The sequence below is a fragment of the Acanthaster planci genome, linkage group LG01, assembly GCF_054643075.1.
Source record: "Acanthaster planci isolate LZ-2023a linkage group LG01, COTS_SCS, whole genome shotgun sequence".
NCBI classification, from domain to species: domain Eukaryota; kingdom Metazoa; phylum Echinodermata; class Asteroidea; order Valvatida; family Acanthasteridae; genus Acanthaster; species Acanthaster planci.
Window position 1 is genome coordinate 2,804,853 of NC_141777.1, and position 18,099 is coordinate 2,822,951.

Genomic DNA, 18,099 nt, shown 5'->3' on the forward strand with positions numbered 1-18,099 from the left:
CACGGTGACGCCATTCTAAATATAGTGTGTTTCCTGCATTCCAGCTTAAAAAGCCTCGGAATGTCTGGCAGAATCACTCAGACCCTCAGGACACCACTGTCATATATTTTTTTTTTGGCTTTCTTGCTCTGTGTCTCCCTCCGAGAGTAAGCAAAACAGAAGTTGAACCTACGGTAGGCTAGTGGTAGCCAGCCATAGCGTCCCAGTGTTGATTGAACTTGATTTGCGGTGTCGTCTTGCACCGTATTCACTTATTCCTCGAAGTTGAGATTGTAACTAGCGTGTTCAGAATGAGGATATCAACTGTCCGCATCGATTTAGGTGAGACAATGTGTTTTTGGTTTTGTTTTTTTTTTTTTTTTTTTGTGTTAGAACTTTTTTTAATTTTGAAAAAAAAAGAAAGAAAAAGAATCCTGAATTCTAAGCGAATTCCAGCTTCTTGAAATGGATGTAAAATGTGGTGTCCAGGTAAAGTTGTTGAACCTGAATGTGCTAAACTTAATGGAATTCAAGGGAGTGATATTTGTTGGACCTGCTCATCCTATCATTGGTGATCAGTAGATTTAAAATTTTGTTTTAGCTTTTCTTTTGTTTTGTGTTCTGTAATAGTTTGATTGATCCTAGGGGAAGTATCGAGCATAATCTTTGGAAGTCTTTCTTTAAAATGCTCAAATTTAGTTTTGTGACTTTACAAGTGTACACGGTGTCTGTTGGGTCTTGTCCGAATTGGTTATTTTAAATGTGACTATGACTTGGGCTTTTTGCCATTGAGGCACAGTGCTGAATAGCCACAGCCATACCAAATCTGTACCCATGTCTGACATGGCCTCTGCGCTGTACATTATAGATACTTGGCATTACTATAGACACACATCAACAAGAGAACAAAATAGATTGCTTTTACCAACAGAGATTTTAAAAAGTCATCGAAATACACAAACAAAAAGTTACATTCACCAACAGTTTTTGCCATCTCAGAATATTCAAAATGGAAATTGAAGGACAAATATACTTTTCACGTAAACATGAGCTTGCCAAAACTTACAACCTCCTTGAACTCTGAATAAACCCTCTTTACAAAATCACTTTCAAGTATTACATGTGCACGTACCACGTAACGTTGCGGCAGTAAGCTGCCTCCTGTATTTGTGATGTGCAAGATGGCATCTGAGTGATATAAATCGTGTCAGTCATTTTCAGAATCTGAGCATGAGACCTTTCTCGACTAATGGAATTATAGTATGAGAGACATAACATAACAGTGCTTTGATTAAAAAAATGGAACTTTTTGAATAATCAAGTACCTGATTTTTTCAAATTTGGTGGAAAAAGTAGGACATCTGTGTCAAAATGTTGCTGAAACGCAGGTCAATTGAAAATGACATTAAATTGTTTGCTGTTAGAGTGCTTTAGTGCTGATGGATGCGTATTGTAATTAGAATCCTCGCCGATGCACCCCACTGATAAGCAGCACACATGCACCTTTCCTGAACTTAATAAGATAAACATGATGAATGCATCCTGGTTGTCCTCTTCTGTGAAATTCTTTATGAAGTGTCATCAGGTAATCAGTATCCACCAGCTGGTTTTTCTGACTTTGATCGGCAGAGGCAGAGCCAATCAAAACCAAGGCAGTGTCCACTCCAGCAAAATTGATGTTCCCTTTGGAAGTGCGCCAGTTACATTTATAACTTGCACTTATGCACATGAAAAGTAACTTCAGAAAAATGTGTACATATGTACCGGTACATGCATATAATTGTATTTGTTTCAACAGCTTGGCATTTGACAGCGTGCCAGTGGTTTTGGTTTGTTGTGTGCTGTAAAGGACCGGTTATGAAGAGATAGTCAATATATACATATACATTATGTATAGCTACCACTGCCTACCTGTAAATTGCATTTGATTTCATATGCTTACTGGTATATAGATTAACTTTCTAATGGAGGGATCAGTGAAACTTTTTTACTTTGTGTCACAAAGTTGTCAGATTTTTTAATGTTATTGGTGTGCCTGGCAAGCATAATTTTGGCCATCAAAACTTACCTGGCTGCTAACTAGTAGAGCACTTGTACCATTTTTTCTTACACTGTTCCAGGAAACACAGTTCACGTACAAAGAAATGTGCTGATTACGATCTCCTTTTCCCCTCAGCATACATGTAGTTTTTCCAATAAAATGAAAATTGAGTAGGAATTTTATACGTTATTTTACTTCTCTGAAAATGGCCAACTATGTTTTGTATAGGCCTATAATGCAACTACCATGTAAATGTACTTTCATAGTGAGACATCACAAAAAGACAGTTTTGTAGCAGACTAAATTCCAACATTGTTTCCAACATGACCGAACATTACTGTTCTGAAGAATAAATTTTCATATAGCCAAAACAATGCCAGCTCAGGTTCATTATGATATTTTTCACCTGGGAACAGATGCAACAGCTTGACACTAATTATATGCGTGTACTAAATTATGGAGATCACCCTTCTCTTTGGAGGTTTTTCATTGGCTGATGTGAAGAATGGCAAGAAATTGGTGCAGCAAGTAGAAATTATGTGAGGAAAATTGTAGGGTACATGTTAGCAAGCCTTGCATTTAACACAAAGCACACGTGAAGCATTGTTGAGTCATCAGTGTTCTATGCCGAGGATTTTAACTTGATCAGCTTGGGCCATCCGTCATCCCTTGGTGTCATGACTGTACTCAGTCAGGAATGCGAGGTATCCGAGAGTCGGCCTCAGCCTCAGACTGACTGAGACAGCTACACAACTGCAGGTCTGGCCTCTGTCTTCTAAAAACCACTCTTCATCTCCAGTGATGAAACTTCTGGAGATATTGTGACCCCCTTGGAATTGCAGACGGGGGGGGGAATATTAAAGGAAAGCACCCCATGGTTTCCCTTTTTGGACTCAGTTTGAGTTGTGCAAACTAGGTTTTTCATAGACTTCTGTTGGTTTCATAATTTCTAGGTTTCCTTTTAAGCTCAAGTTTAGAATTGAAATCTTCATCAAATAAGCTGTTTGAACATTGCAGAACTGTATACCAGACAAGTTTACCTACCACTGCCACAGTTGCAGGCTTGACGGTCGGGCTTTTAACTCTGTTCAGTTGTGTGCTTTGCAATTTGTTACACATTCTTCCTGGGTCAATTTGGGTTCAGTTTCACAGAGCTTCTGGCACTACCAAAAAAATTCATATTTGAAAATTATTTGCTCAGAAAGTGATCAGAGTGCAAGTAAAAAGCAACATAATCTATGATAATACAATTGGTAGCAAAGGAGTCTACTGCTGTGGCTGCGGCTAGTTCCCATAGAGTCGTGTATAATCTCAAGCCGCAGCCACATTATCTGGATGTGGCCTAATACTGCTCCATTACATTTGTGACCCGCTCTGCAGAAAGGGTATTAAGTTGTACAATGCCAAAACACATAATGGCCTGTTCTATTTGGAGAGGGCAAAATTTCTTCAAAAATATGACTTTGTGTTTTTTTCTTTAATAGCTTTTATAATATCTATATTTCCAGAACTTGTGACTGCAAACATGGATACTGATGAATAAAGATGAAAAATTGATCATTCAGTTGGAAATCCTACATAGCATTGTGTTTCCAAGTGCTATACTTTCTGAGCTTTTATCTTGAGTGCTTTCATTGAATCTGAAAATGTGGATGTACAAATGTCTATACATGTATATATCTCCGGAGTGCAGTGCATTACAGGGGTCATTCACCTATCAAAATGTAGCTTGTGATATACAGAATCCAGCCATTTCAAAAATTCATAACGTGATTCTGGCGACTTATTACCCATTTCTCTAGAGCCGGTCACATTTGCTCCTGGTGCCTGTGCTGCTTCAGACACTTGTACACATCTTAATTGTGCCCAAGGCCTCAACATGTTTCCCCTGACTGCTTGCTGACTGAAAGAGTCAATGGCAGAAAATACCCAGTTGAAGGACAAAAGACATCACAATCACCCAGTATGGCTCAACCAAAGATGTGTGAACTTCCATGTATTCACATGTAAGATAGGCACTCAAGGCTACACAGAAAGGTCTCATGCCATTCTCAGAATTGACTGGATTGCACTGTGCCTTTTCCAAAAATGAACCTTCTTTTTTACACATTCATTTTCCTAACCAGAAAAAGAAAGAAGAAAGTAGAAAATCCATTTCCAATTGTCAGCACATTTACTTGAATGGAAAGTTGATTTCTGCCCTTCTGTAAGCATTCCTGATGCTGAATTACCCTCAAGTCCGATATATCTCCGCTTACAGTCCCCTTAAAGACTTGCCATCCCAGCCGCCTGCTGCTTTCCTCTTTATCTCCCAGAATAGGATGATGACAACATCCTAGCCTAAGTTTAAACATGTAACCATCTCCCCTACCAGCTGGGAGCCAAGCAGATAGTCTTACACACCACATACGTGATCACCTCAAACTGTCTAAAGGCTATATATACCACAGGATGCATCACGGAGGATCACTGTGTAACCAAGATCTGCCGTGGAGAAGTTATCTGATGAGCAAATGGAGATCTCTCCTGCCCTACTTTGTCGGAAAGCAGCTGTGGTTACGAAGCTATTGTTCCTGCCATAGATTATCAAAAGAGGTTGTTGTGCCAAGACTCACCGCATTATCAGTCCGAAGAGGAAGTGATCAGCGAAGTACGTATTGCATTCATCAGTGGTATACAGAATCAGTGCACCTCCCACAAGGAAGTCCTCAGAGTGAACTGGTCTGTGCGTGGATCACACGTCTTCATCTTTTGTGCCGCAAAATTTTCTCTTGACTCTGTAGGGTGTCAGCAAGCCTCAGACAGGGCTGGTCTGCTTTCATTCCTGGCGTTTTCCAGCAAGACTTGTACATGTGTATTAAGCTCAGACTGTGAGATCAGTCAGTTTCCAGGGTTGGTTGCATCTGCGTCCAAGTGTGTGGGACCGTGTCATTCCAAGTTGTTCATCTAAAAATTTTGCTCTCACAATGAGCGTCACAACCAAATTTGAGTTTCCAATGGCCAATCACGATAATGGAGGCGATGCGACTGTCAAATCGCGATCGGTTCTCAAGCTCACCCTGGCTGACTCTGACGACGACATGCTCGATGAAGGTGTGGTATGCGTTATTGATTCACAATCGTTGTGGTATTAGTTGAACATTTTAACATACTCTTCGTCTAAAATTCATATTAATATCTAGTTTGCTGCTTGCATGGAAAGTTACTTGTGGCGGCCATTTTACCTGTCAATCTTTCAGGTAAACAAATGCATAGGTACATGTACATGTGAACAAATGAATATGCTTACAGAAATTCCAAATGTATAAACTAAGCCCTTCATTTATTTTTCAACGTGTATTGTTTTGAATGGAGCACCAATTTTTAAATTACTAATTTGAAATACTTCTCTTCAGAAAGCACCAAGAAATATTTTGTTTCAGTAGCAAATGGTATCTCTTTGAAAGCATTTTACTGATTTAATGACTTCAGTAGCCATCAAAATTGAAATCTAAGGCACCATTTTGGAAAAGTCCTTCCTGAAACATTTACGTGCTAACCCTGTACAGTGAATAAATGGCACATTTTTTGTTTCGAAATCCTTGTTGGACCGCAAGTCTCCAGGTGCATGTTTGTAATATTAGCAGGGCTGTGACATCCTAAATTTGCAGAATCACACGGAAAGCAGGCTTTGTTTTCTGGGAAATAAAGTTTAAATGACTCTGTGTGGGGTATGTTGGCAAACACAGAATGGGGGGCTGTAACCTTTGTGACTCGTTTTGCAAACATTCGTAGGCAGAAGTAAAAGTTTCATTTAGGGCAGTAAAGTAAATACCTGCTCCATATTTGCAGTAGCAAAGCATTGGCGTGCGTTTGGGGGCAGTTTCTGTCTTGAAACCAAATAATTGCTTTGTGTGATCAAACTCTCAGTTAAAAAGGAAGTGAAACCAAACATTTTTAAAATGTTGGTTTCAACATGTTAAGTGTTTCCTGTTCATCATGCACGGTGTGTAATCAAGACAGCTGTACATTAGGTGTTAAGTTCTTGTACATGTACTTCATGCAGTATTCTTGATCCCTAATTTGGCAGTAGCTTCGTCTGTACACATCTTACCGGTAGTTATGAAAAATAAAAGTGTACCGCGAGTTTGTCTGCATTATACCTTGTGCTAACTCCACATGGTAACCACAGGGGGTGCTGTTTGACATACTAGTGATATTAGCAAGCATTGGACATGTACATGTTTGTGCTACCAGTTTTCAACGGACTGTGCACAAATGCGCAACTTTGTCTGTACATGAGCCAGTAATGTTTTGGTTGTGTCCCATTATGTTCTTTTCCCCAACCCCTTTGCTTTTGGGGGGTTTTTTAGATTTGATTTTTGTGTCTGTCTTATTTGTTAAGCTCCGTTTTAAAATTTGTTTTCACCACTGCACTTTCATGGTGGAACATTGTACACAGAGCTCCAGATGGTATTTGGGAGGGGGGGCGAGTTGTAGTGAAATGCCACTGTACTGGATTTCAACCACAAGGAAATATGTTTCAACCTTGTAAATACCAGCTCACTGGCCTGGGCTAGGTGTGTACTCCAAGGCTGTTCAATTTTTGCTCTGCTATGCAGGACTCAAGCTCTGGAATTTCCTTCTTAAAGAAGCAAGGTCATTTTGTTTCCTTTTGAAAGGGCACTCGCATTGAGAAAAATCAAATCCAATATCTGCTGGAATATTTGATCAGGGCAACCCAAGCCTGGACCAGGGCAGCACTGGCCCTTGTTTGCAGTCACATGATTGCAGGCCAACATTCCTTGTCATAGGCCTGCCCAGCAAAGAATATTGCTCAGCTAATTTTCTAGCTTAGCATAAAATCATATGTGAACTAGCCAGAAGTAGCTTAGGCTGCATGATGCTTGAGCTGCTATGCTGTTGAATTTCGCATTCTCGCATTTCATCCGTATTTCATCAGGATTTCAAAGTGACTCAAAGTAGTACATGTAGACTCTTTTGTGCCTGCAATGAGTGGTGAAAAATTTCCTTATTACTGGGTGTTTGGGAAGTTGGGATCACTTGGAATTGACCCCTTCTGTCTTATTTAGCCAAGGAAAATGATGCAGTATTGCATTGTCGCCATACCAATCTCACTTTGCAGCCATATTCACGTCTGGCTTTTCAGTGCTCAGAGCCTGGTGCTTTCATTCATAGTTTCCTGTACCTTGCTATGTGAGCAACGCTGCCTTTAAATGGAATTGTCATGACCCCGACTGCCCAGCCTTACTCTCAGTTTGAAATGGCCCAGAAATCACATAAGAGCTTTATAAGGACAAGGGTATGGGCTTAAGAATGTACATGTACATGTATAGTTGATCTTTGTCCAATTAGTTTGTCCAATTAGTTTAATTTATTTGAATCAAGACAATTGATTGGCCAGTTGGGAGGCCACTGACCTTGATAGTTTGAGTGATAGAGTGATCAGTTGGGGGAGGTTTTTTCAGTCATTTTTTTGTAAAATTGAGCTAAAGGTTAGGCTTCTTGTAATTTCATTTGGTAAAAGAATTTAAACACACATCTGATGTGAGATTTACCCTCACCATCATATTTGTGAATTGCTTTCACAGTGATTGTTCTTGCAAGTTCCCGGACGTGCAGGGACCACATTTGATCTAGGGTTTATGTAAACTGTTGCTCTCTGTCTTTGTACCAAGAAAAATAGATCACAACTGCTTGAGGCTAAGCTACATATCAGTTCATAGAATGTATACAGTTTGCCATTGGTTTGCTGTTGTACTGTAACACAACATTCACTGTGTGCTTAAATAATCTAGTATTACATATTGTTTAAGACTTTTCATCAGTTTGACCGGAAAAAGTTGTTGCCATATCACAAAGTCATGTTTGGTTGTAGCTGCAATATTTTTTTCTAGTATTTTTACATCTGTACAGTAAATGTATGTGTTGACTTGTATATATGGGTGATTCTATAAATTAGAGGTCCAACTTGGGTGTTCTATTAAGAGTGAAACCATTCAGCTTGTCTGGATGGAACTAATATTAGTACTGTTCACATTCTGTAGATCAAACAGCATTACATTTTTTATGACCTGTACAATATACTGTTCAGTCTGCACAATGTTGGATAATCCTGTGACAATTTTACACGAAGAAAAGTTGAATGGCTTCACGTCTAACAGGACACCAAATTGTCCCCAAGTTGGACCCCTAATTTATAGAATCACCCATATGTATATGACTTCCTTCACAAATTTCAACCTACTGGCACGAGTGGTAACACACCTGGGAGAAGGAGAAAAAGTACCGCTACACGGAGAGTCAGTTCAGTTTTCACCTAGGGAGGGGCCAAAATTGTCCTCTGAATAAAATGTCACTTGTACCTGTCTGCCCCGTCTCTATTGATCAAGTCACAACAAACTTGTCCATTGATTTGAATGTTGTCACAAACAGTGCAGGATTACTGCCACTTGTACGTTTAGTGCCACTGAACATTCTGTGACTGGTGAACCTTGTTTTCTTGTCATTGTTCCATTGTTTAGCCCCACCCAGCCAGCATAATTTCCAACAGCAACAGCAGCAGCAGCAGGCAGCGCAAGCCCAGGCAGAGGAGGAAGCCAGACAGAGGTAAAAAAAAGAAAGAGAAGAGAGGAAACTTTGGGGTTTTATATTTTGGTAAGACGTCCAGGGGTTGATTTCATGGAGCTGAATAGCAGAAACATGTTGCCCTATAAACTTAAGGCTTAAGTTAATTAAGCAAAGATCAGCCAGCGAGCAGTCATATGAAATGTGCATTGCATGACTTTTTAGCGAGGTACATGTACCTGCTGTTGCTTAGCAGATTTTCTGTGCTTAGTAAGAAGTCCGTGTGCTTAGCAGCCTCATAAAAATGGAATCAAGACATTGGCAGATTTGGCCGGGAGTTGCTGCCCCACGATAATGATAACCAGAAAACAAGTTTTTCTTTGAGGAAAAACATAGACCATGCAAAACATCTTTCGAGTTTGGGGGGATTAAGTGATTAAGCTCCTAGCAGCAATATTTGATGTCTGAGGCCCCAACACTTCTGGGCCGTTGGAGAGGGACAGACAAGAAAGAAGGTAACTAGTAAATTTGTAAATTAGTGCAAATCAGGAAGCCAGATTTGTTTTATGAAAAAGATACCTAATATGGACCATCCTTTGTCTTTGAAGCAACCACTCCAGTTGAAGGGACTTGAGGTTAGTGACCCAGCAGTGGCGTAGCTAGGATTTTACTAGTAGGGGAGGGGGCACCAGCATCTTATGGGGGGCACCAGCTTTCAGTGGTGTGGTTTTTGGGGGCCAGTTTTGTTACCCTTGTTCAGTATCCATTCATCCATTTTTTTCAGTGTGGGGGGGCACCTGGGAGGGTATCGGGAATTTGTGGGAGGCACATGCCCCCCTCCCAATGGCTACGCCACTGTGATCCAGGCATGAAAACTACTTATGGAAGCACATTTCATTTGGAAAAGGCAGGTGCTTGCAACAAAAGTGTATTTGGAAGTGGTAGGTTTAGTACAAGAAGAGGACTGTTGTCAGAGAAGCCTGCTGGATACAATTTTCTCCAGATATTGGTGCCATGAGCCAAGAGTTTTTCCATGTTCCTTGCACATGAAGTTCATTCTGTGGAGTCTGGTGTCAATACCAAATTCCAGACAGAGGTTGTCTCACGAGTGGATATCATTTTGACCATGAATTAAGAGCAGTATCTCAGAGAAGAGAAAAGTTCACACTGTCATCTGTTTGTCATTCTGCGTGACAATTTGACAACTACTGCAAATGCCAGACTGCAGAAGTCTCGCATCGTGGCCCGCCCTGACCTTTTGAAAGATAGCGTACTTCTATCATTCGGCTGTTATAGCAAATCTGAAGATTGTAGATGGACATAATATAATCACTTTCCGTTTTGCCTTCAAAAGAACTGAGCAGATACGTACATTTACATGTACATTAAATTGCATATGACTCCATTCCTACGTACAAATGTGCAGTTTGGGTGTTTACGTGGGCATTTTTCTGGGGGGAGGGCAAAGCACTTATCAACAACAAACCAATAAACCTTTTCGGTCAGAGGCCAATTTTAAGGCGTTTTCCAGCAAATTGGTGATTTTCATCCCATTAATCTGTTTCTATTCTCTGTCTTTTTTTTTTTTTTTGCATTTTTTGTCAATTTTTTTCTTGGGTTGGCACCTTCTCAAACCCCTGTAAGACATCCATGCATACATGTACATGCTTTTGTGTTTGGGGAGGTTTGTCACAAAATTTGGCTTGTTTTTTGGAGAGAGCGAAGCTATTAATAGTTCCACCATCACAGCTTTCCATCATAACGATATGGAACCGTCTGTTCCACCTATGCATTATGGGATAGCCTAGCATTCGTCTCATTCCTGGCATACCACACTGACTAAATGACAGACATTCCATAGACACTAACAGATGATTAAAAGATGTGCCCTCCTGAGAAAGGATGCTTTTTTAACTTGAGTTGAGTGTCTTTTCTCAAAATAAATTCTGGTTCTTAAAAGTAAGAAAACATTAGGCCCAAACATTCTATGTCATTTTTTAAAAATCCAAGGTTTTTGTTACAAAATGCATTTTAAAAAAGGGAACTGAACAGTGCTTTTTTATTTATTTATTTATTTAAAAGGCAGGAAGAGGGAAGATGGTTTTTAAAAAAACAGAGCTTCACTTGATAATTACACTAAGTGAAATCCATTGTTCTCTACGTGCATTTGGCATTATCTCTTCGGTAATCTTTGACATCATGTTAAAGGACAAAATTCACTTTCTAAATAAAACATACATTTTGGCAAATTCTCAAGTACATATACCCAGTTTGACGGCAGGATACTTGTATGTTGTTGGAATTACATGCACTTGCTCTCTGTATACTGACCTGACATTGGTAGCCATCACCTTTAGGCTGTAGCAGTTAAAGGAATTGCTTATATAAAAAAATTTCAGGAATTGTCGGGGGACATGAGTCTTATTGATATTTGTCATAGAACTTCCCTGAAAAAAGTTGGCATAGCATGAACTGACTCCGTACCACAAAGTGATTTTATAATATATGCTGTGTGGAAAGGTTTCTCCCAAATGACACTATGAATTAGTCAAGTTTTGTTCAAATATTTTACTATACATACATTCAGAGTACTGAAAGAAAGCAGAACTTGTGTTTTCCCAACAAATCGAGCTACATTCAGGAATGTTTTTTTTTTCCTCTTTTGTGTTTGTTTTTCTTTTTACTTTTACCTGGCTGTTGTTGAACAGTTTGAAGTGTTTGTTAACATCTCACCTGATCTCGTCACATTCGATTTTTGTGAAGTAAATCTCTTTTCCTTGAATTGTTCCAGAGCGTTAGAGCAGCAGCGTGCACAGCAGGAACAGCTGCGGCGACAGCAACAGGAAGAACAGCTCCGACAGCAACAGTATGAGAAACAACAGAGACTCCTCAATGAGCAAGCAGCAGGTAAGGCCCTAGTTCAAAAATTAGGGACTTTGAAGACTGTATGGGAATACCAAAACTTAAGGCAGTGAAAACCAGCAAAATAGGAAAACAGACTGGCACCTGGCCAACGCTCCTTCTCACTGCATCAATTAAATGTATCAAAATTTGAATGTAGCAGGTCCTTTACACTGTCTCTGTTTCTACATTTTCTCTCCAGTTGTGTGAACAGACTATGGTCATTCTTTTTTTGGGCACCCCCAGCTATGCGTATAAACCTAAGGTCTCCGGTACAGGGAACCCTGGCATGAAGTAATTAAAATGTCGGGCAGGGGCTGAACTAGAAATCCCTTGACTTCACTCTGAGGTGGAAAATGCTGCAGAGAGGTCACTTTTAAAACTGCACTGAGGCCCCAGATTTATAGGTGAAATATTAAAGACCTTTTGTTTGCCTCTTGCAATGTTTGGAGAACTCTGTGCGGTGGAGAGTGAGTAAAATTACTTTAAGAATGTGTTGTATGTTTCTCAACAAAAATCATGTATGTGTATTTTCCAGTATGACTTAAGCATGTACAATAGGTACTGTTTGTAGTCAAAGGCATGCTTCAGTATTTTCATCAGTAGCGAAGCTCTTCAACCAGCTTCAAATCACTTCATCAAACTTGTACAAATAAACTGCTTCATTAACCGCATCGTCCAAACCAGTATCACACTTCTTATCTCATCCTGTGTCATTTTGAAACCTCGTCAGTTGTTGAAGCTTGCTATCAGCACCCCAATTAAATAATTTCCTTCCTTGGTATCTCTTTCCCAGGGGGAATGCGCAGTCAAGAGGGTTCTTACTTTTCCATAAGTTCATCAGCCATGTACTTATACGGTTGAGTCAGAATGTTTGGGCATATCAAATTAATTTGAATGAAATTACGGGTGGGTATATGAAGTAAACCACAGTCTTGTTCATGGAAATCCCAGTGGACAGAAGTATACTTCTGTCATGTTTCCGGCTATTCTAATGGGCTGCCAAAGTTTGCAGGAATATTACCCTTAGTTGTCAGGTTTTGGCCTCAAAACGTACATTTGCCCCATTACATTTAAAAGAAAGCCATATTGTCACATAGTAGGGTGTATGTAGAGCCAGTAACAGATTTTGGGGGGTGTTTTACTGTTGTTTTGCTTTTTTACTGATGGGCAGTCATAATTTTCCCAGCTGTTGGTAGGCAAATAATGTGGCCTTGGAAGAGAACTGTCTGTAGGCAAATCAACTGTTGAGCATACATGTGTACATGTACGTGCCGCCTGAGGAGATGTCACGGCGGCATGCATAATGATAATCATTATCAGGTTGAAAAATATGTTGGCAATCCCAGTCGTTCTTCCCTGGCATCATTATGTGCATTCCTACATGTACACCAGCCGGCCTAAGGGCTCAGTTCATATTGTCGTTAACAGCAATGCCAGTGATGCAACGTGAATGAATTCAATGCTACATGTGCCAAAACATTTACAGCGAAAACTCACAAGATTCTAATTGTCTTGAATCAGACTTTGTGGCTAGTTGTCAGTGCATACAATCATACGTACAAGTTTATCGCACAGATATTCTTGTGAAGTTTAAGCAAGCTCTAAGTTTGTTTGTCATGATCCAGAGTGAATCAGTTGCTCATCTTGAGTAGCAATGCAAGATCTTTGTTTCAGTGTCAAAGGTGTTGCATTATTACATCAAGGTATGTACAGTGTAACTATCGTGTCATCCCCCCAGACTTCATACTTTTTTCCTATCGGGTATACAGCATTTGACTGGTCTTCATGATGTTATATCATTAACCAGTTTTAGCACAAGATCGCTGCGCAGTGACTGGGCTACTGTACTTCAGTACTTTACTTGGCTACAGTGACTGGTGACGTCTGTTCCTTCAGAGAAACCATCACGTGGCAATTATTTTGTACATTATGTAAGCAACAGATAGCTTGCTTCTACCATTACTGGGGATGCCTTCGGTGCACCATATGATCTTGTACTCCAGTCAATATCGTACATGTAGTAGTGCACAGTTTGGCCCAATGTCAAATTTTGCCTGACTAAATGGAAACAGCAAAGACTGTCTGAATTATTTGGCTGTGGCTGGATATGACATGCTCCCGTGGAATCCAATTTCCAGAACCTGTCAGCCAGAGCCACAGCCACAGCCGGTTGATGTGGACATGGCTTGAATCATCTTACTAGGTCAACATGTCAGTATTTTGTCCTTTTCCTCCTACAGCTCCTGCTGGCCCACCCCAACCTCCAGCCGCACCTCCAGCACCCCCGGCTGCCCCACAAGCCCCTCCCGTTCCTGCCGTCCCATCACAGCCTCCACAGACGTCGCCCACTCAGCCTGGTGCTGCACCCCCGGCAGGGGTGCCCCCACCCCCTCCTCCCCCACCACCCCCAGGGGCTGGTGGGGCCCCTCCTGCACCCCCACCTCCACCCAGTGGTGGCGGCGGCGGCAGCGGCGGCGGCGGCGGTGGAGGACTTGCTGCAGCAATTGCCGCCAATGCTGGCAAGCTCAAGAAAGTCTCCAGGGTAAGCTGCAGTGTGTGTTATGTTTTCTTTCTTCGTAAGGAAGTCTTTTGTTGGCTTTTAATTAATGCAGCAATCTTATTCACCGGAAAGTCATTTTTGGACATGTTCCTGAATTTATTGTATACAATGTAATTTGTCATATCAGATGGTGCCAGACTATTTCAGGCTCTGTGCCTCGGTTTCATTGTTTTTCGGTGTTGCTTTTAATTGTTCAGATGTAATTAGTCACAAGTTTTAAATGACTCATTGTGAGTTTCCATGCCTTACTTTCTGTTTTTTTAGTTTCTCTGAAAATGTTCAATTGTAACTAATCACATTTTTAAATTAGTCATCATCCCAAGTGAAATTAGTTCATGATGAACTTTTATTTCATTGCTTTCATTTTGATTTTTAGGTTCCCCAAATAGATCAAAGTAAAACATGGCTTTCAATTCAGTATGGCCAATTTGTGAATGGTACTCTGTTAGTAGCCATTATTGCAGCTGCTTTATGGTCTTGGCAGGAGATAGATGTCCATTGTATGCCTCTCTCAACAGTAGGCTGGTGAGACTTGCTAAAATGTACATACACCTCAATTTCAATGCATACATAAGTGTGTTGCCGCTATTGTAACGGCACCGCAGCTACTGTAACGGCATACTCTGTGGTGTTAAGACCAAAGTTATTTCGGCAAATTAGAAAAAAATTAACCCCTGTTGTGGTTTGATGAATGTGTTCTTATCCTTGAAGTTCATGATGATTTTAATTGAACGTTTCAAGCCCCAAGTTTACGTAAACGGCCCAGATTTCATGCAAAATGCTTCCTACTTGATTTCCTCTTCAGGACGAGTCAGGCAGCGGGAGTAGCTCCGGTAGCAGTGCACCAAGCAAAGTGGGCGGAGGAGGTGGTGGCGGAGGCGGGGATTTGATGAGCGAAATGCAGAGGAAACTACAGTCCCGCTTGAAGAAGACAGTGAGTTGACCCACATCTGATAAATACTATTTGCGTGCCTATTATGGTTGTTTATTTCTGGGTATGACACCAAGGATTCCTCAAAAGCACCCTTGGCGCTGTACATGTAGCTCAAAAGCCTGAAGAAACCTGAGGAAGACAGGGAAGAAGTGTTCAGTTCGAAAAAACAGGAGGCAAATGCAAACATTTAGGTGAACCCTTGAAATTGGGTAGGGGCCGAAAAAACCATCTACACTGGCCTGAAATGGGATTCAATCCCAGAGATGGAAGTCAAGGAAAGGACCACTGCACCAGCCTGACTCACCACACCTACGTGTTCCTGGTTTTCATGTTGACTGAGATTTTTATGTGGACAGAGATTCACAGTGTATCTCTTGCTTGAAATACCAACATTGGCTGGGTGGCTTATTCTGAATCCTACAAAATCCCCTCATAGCTTCTTAGGGATCTTGAAGGATCTGGAAAGATTTAGGGATAATACTGACTGCAGTGACATTGGTTAAGATGTGAAACTTGAACTCTGTCCATTAAAGTCTGTGCCCTTTCCTCTTACAAAAAACCTCAACAAGTGACAAAGTAAATTGATTTGTTTATCAGGATAGCGGCGACAGCAAGCAGACACAGAATGATGCCGGACACCCCAGGACCTGTAAGTACACGTAGACTCCTCTCATTTTCCTCCCCCTACCCCGTCTGCCCACCCCACCCCACCACACCCCACCCCAGCCAATTTGTACCCAGATTTCTGGCTCACAGTCCACACGTCACAAGAAATCACCAAGCTGTTTTGCTGTTTGTCGCTGTAAAGCATGAGGCATCCCAGCATCCAAACTTTCCGCACACTGCCATAATACACTGAAGGTTTGCTTTTAGTTTGATTGCATGTTTGGAATTCTCCGTGAATCTTTCAACTCAGCACAAATGTCAAGTGGAGTAAACCCTTCGTTAATATATGTTAATTGATATTAATTGATACAATCAGTAACTTACTGACCTTTACATTACTGAGTGCACATATAAGCATGAATTCCTAAAGAGAATATTTTGCTCTTGAGCTAAGTTGGAAGAACCTGGAAAATATTTCAAACATAATAAAAGTAGACCGTCAGTGTATTTTGTGAGTGTAAGGAAGATTTCAAGGTGATGATGTTTCTATATGTTCCCCCCCCCAAAAAAAATAGTTAGTACTTCTGCATACAAGTACTTTCCTTTTTTCTTAGTTCTAACCCCCTCAATTGATATCTTGTTATCCTGTGGTGCAGCGTCGGATTCTGCCCCAAAGAAGCCATGGGAGAAGCAGCCCGGTCCGCCAACGGTCAACAGATTTGGACCAAAGACCAACGGCATGTCCAACGACGCCCAAGTTAGCTCACCCAAACTAAAGTAAGTACATGTATTGTGTGAAGTAAAAAAATGTGGTGTGAAATGGACCCTTTGAAGTCTTGGATGTAAAAAAGGTCATTATTTCAAAAGTGGCCTACGTTGACAACCCCTTGGTTTTCACTGTGCTTGTGTTAGAGATGCTCCTTTCCTCCCTTTTGGTGGAGGGCAGATTGGGAAAGCTTAACTTGGCTATCTGTGCGAACTGTAAAAAAAGGAATGGTATGGTTTACATGCATATAACAGGAACTGCGGTTGGATGTGAAGAACTCATGAGGGAAGCTCGTATAGTGCCCATGAACAAAAGGGCATAAGCCACTGTCTCGTTTCCTTCTATCCTGACTCAAGTTTTACCATTCTGCAGTAGTTGAGAGTGTTTAAAGTGACTAGACACAATCCCTTCAAAAGAGACAGGGTTAATTTCATTGATCGTATAGTGTCTGTTTTCAAATCACCTTACTGTTGAAAAAACCATAGCTCATCCTCAGCCAGAAATATTGGTTCGTACTTGCCATTTTCTTGCACCCCCTCCGTGCAGCAAATCCAAGGTTCCCCAAGGTCGTTGTTTAATTGGACTAATTAATATGACAATTAACAAGGTCCCTTGATCCAGCTACTATGAAGGCCAGTCGAAATCATTAATCTCTCCCAATTTAATCGGATTTGTTGGCAGAATTCCTACCAGTTTGTCCTCAGACGTCTCACTGCTTCTGTTATCGGCGAAATTAAACTACGCGGTCAGAGCCACAGGCTTGACAATTTTGCTTGTTTGTCTTTCTTTGCAGGCGTCGAGGCTCAACCCATAGCAACGGCAGCGAAAGCGACTTGGAGAAACTCAAGCAAGAAATCCTGGCAGACATCAGAGTACAGCTCAACGAGATCAAGCAGGAAATAATTGAAGGTCAGTGGCGGGACCCATCAAGTCACTCTGCTTAGAACAGCAGGGAACTAGTCTTGTGGAGTACACATCGCGTGACTTTTTTGGCTAGTAACCCATTTTTGCTGAGCAAAATGTTGTTGCTTTTATCTACTTCTTTGTTATGAACAGCTGGAATTTGCCAAGTTGTGGCTATACACCTGCTTGGTTTAATTATCAACTGACCCCTTTATTTACTCTATTTTATCATTGACCCTGAAGCTCCCAGCATTTTGGTAGCAAGCTAGCAGTCAGACAACTTCTAGTAGCATGGAGCAACCCAGTGACACTTTCTTTGATCTCCAACAAAATTGGAAAGATTCAGGCCCTTTGTAAAGTGAAAGTGCTAGGGCTGCACAGTTCTGAATTCCACTGAAACCAAGCAATAGCTGTTGTTAGGATTTTGTGGATTTGCAAAGAGTAGGGTGTGGATTTGCAAAGAGTAGGAATAACTCCTGGGCAGAACAAAATATTAATGGTGAACTTAAGCAGTTGTGGTTTGGGGCCTTGTAGAAAAATTACTAGACTTCCAGACTTCCCCTGATAGCACTGATTTCATTTCAGATATATGGCCATATTTATGAGGATGGAAGTATGGGAGTGTACTGCGTACCATTCGCTTTTGATTTCTAATTAGGGCATACTCATAAGCCCCACTTGTTGTAAATGATGTGTTTTTAAATCTAAACAAAAAAGAAGAAAGCTGCTTTTGTACTTCCAAATAGGTTTCTCAAAGTTTGGAATAGGATTGATCATCATGGATGACCAGAAATTGTTGCTTGTACAGTAAAGTGTTGGATCAGTGACCAAAGTCTGTG

General features: G+C 40.9%; 1 protein-coding gene across 5 annotated transcripts in view; it reads left to right on the forward strand.

Annotated features, from left to right (window-relative positions):
- The window catches only part of LOC110974196 (uncharacterized), a 54,733-nt gene that overhangs the window by 31,107 nt on the left and 5,527 nt on the right, over window positions 1-18,099 (forward strand). For 4 of the 5 annotated variants that reach the window (XM_087138622.1, XM_087138588.1, XM_087138545.1 and 1 more), the window contains 7 exons: window positions 8,545-8,629; window positions 11,379-11,494; window positions 13,732-14,033; window positions 14,857-14,985; window positions 15,583-15,634; window positions 16,248-16,368; window positions 17,151-17,266. In XM_087138622.1, coding sequence (XP_086994748.1) covers window positions 8,545-8,629; window positions 11,379-11,494; window positions 13,732-14,033; window positions 14,857-14,985; window positions 15,583-15,634; window positions 16,248-16,368; window positions 17,151-17,266 — 921 coding nt within the window. Of the gene's footprint in view, window positions 1-4,481; window positions 5,114-8,544; window positions 8,630-11,378; window positions 11,495-13,731; window positions 14,034-14,856; window positions 14,986-15,582; window positions 15,635-16,247; window positions 16,369-17,150; window positions 17,267-18,099 lie in introns of those variants that run through there. The other variant, XM_087138654.1, reaches the window with a different exon arrangement.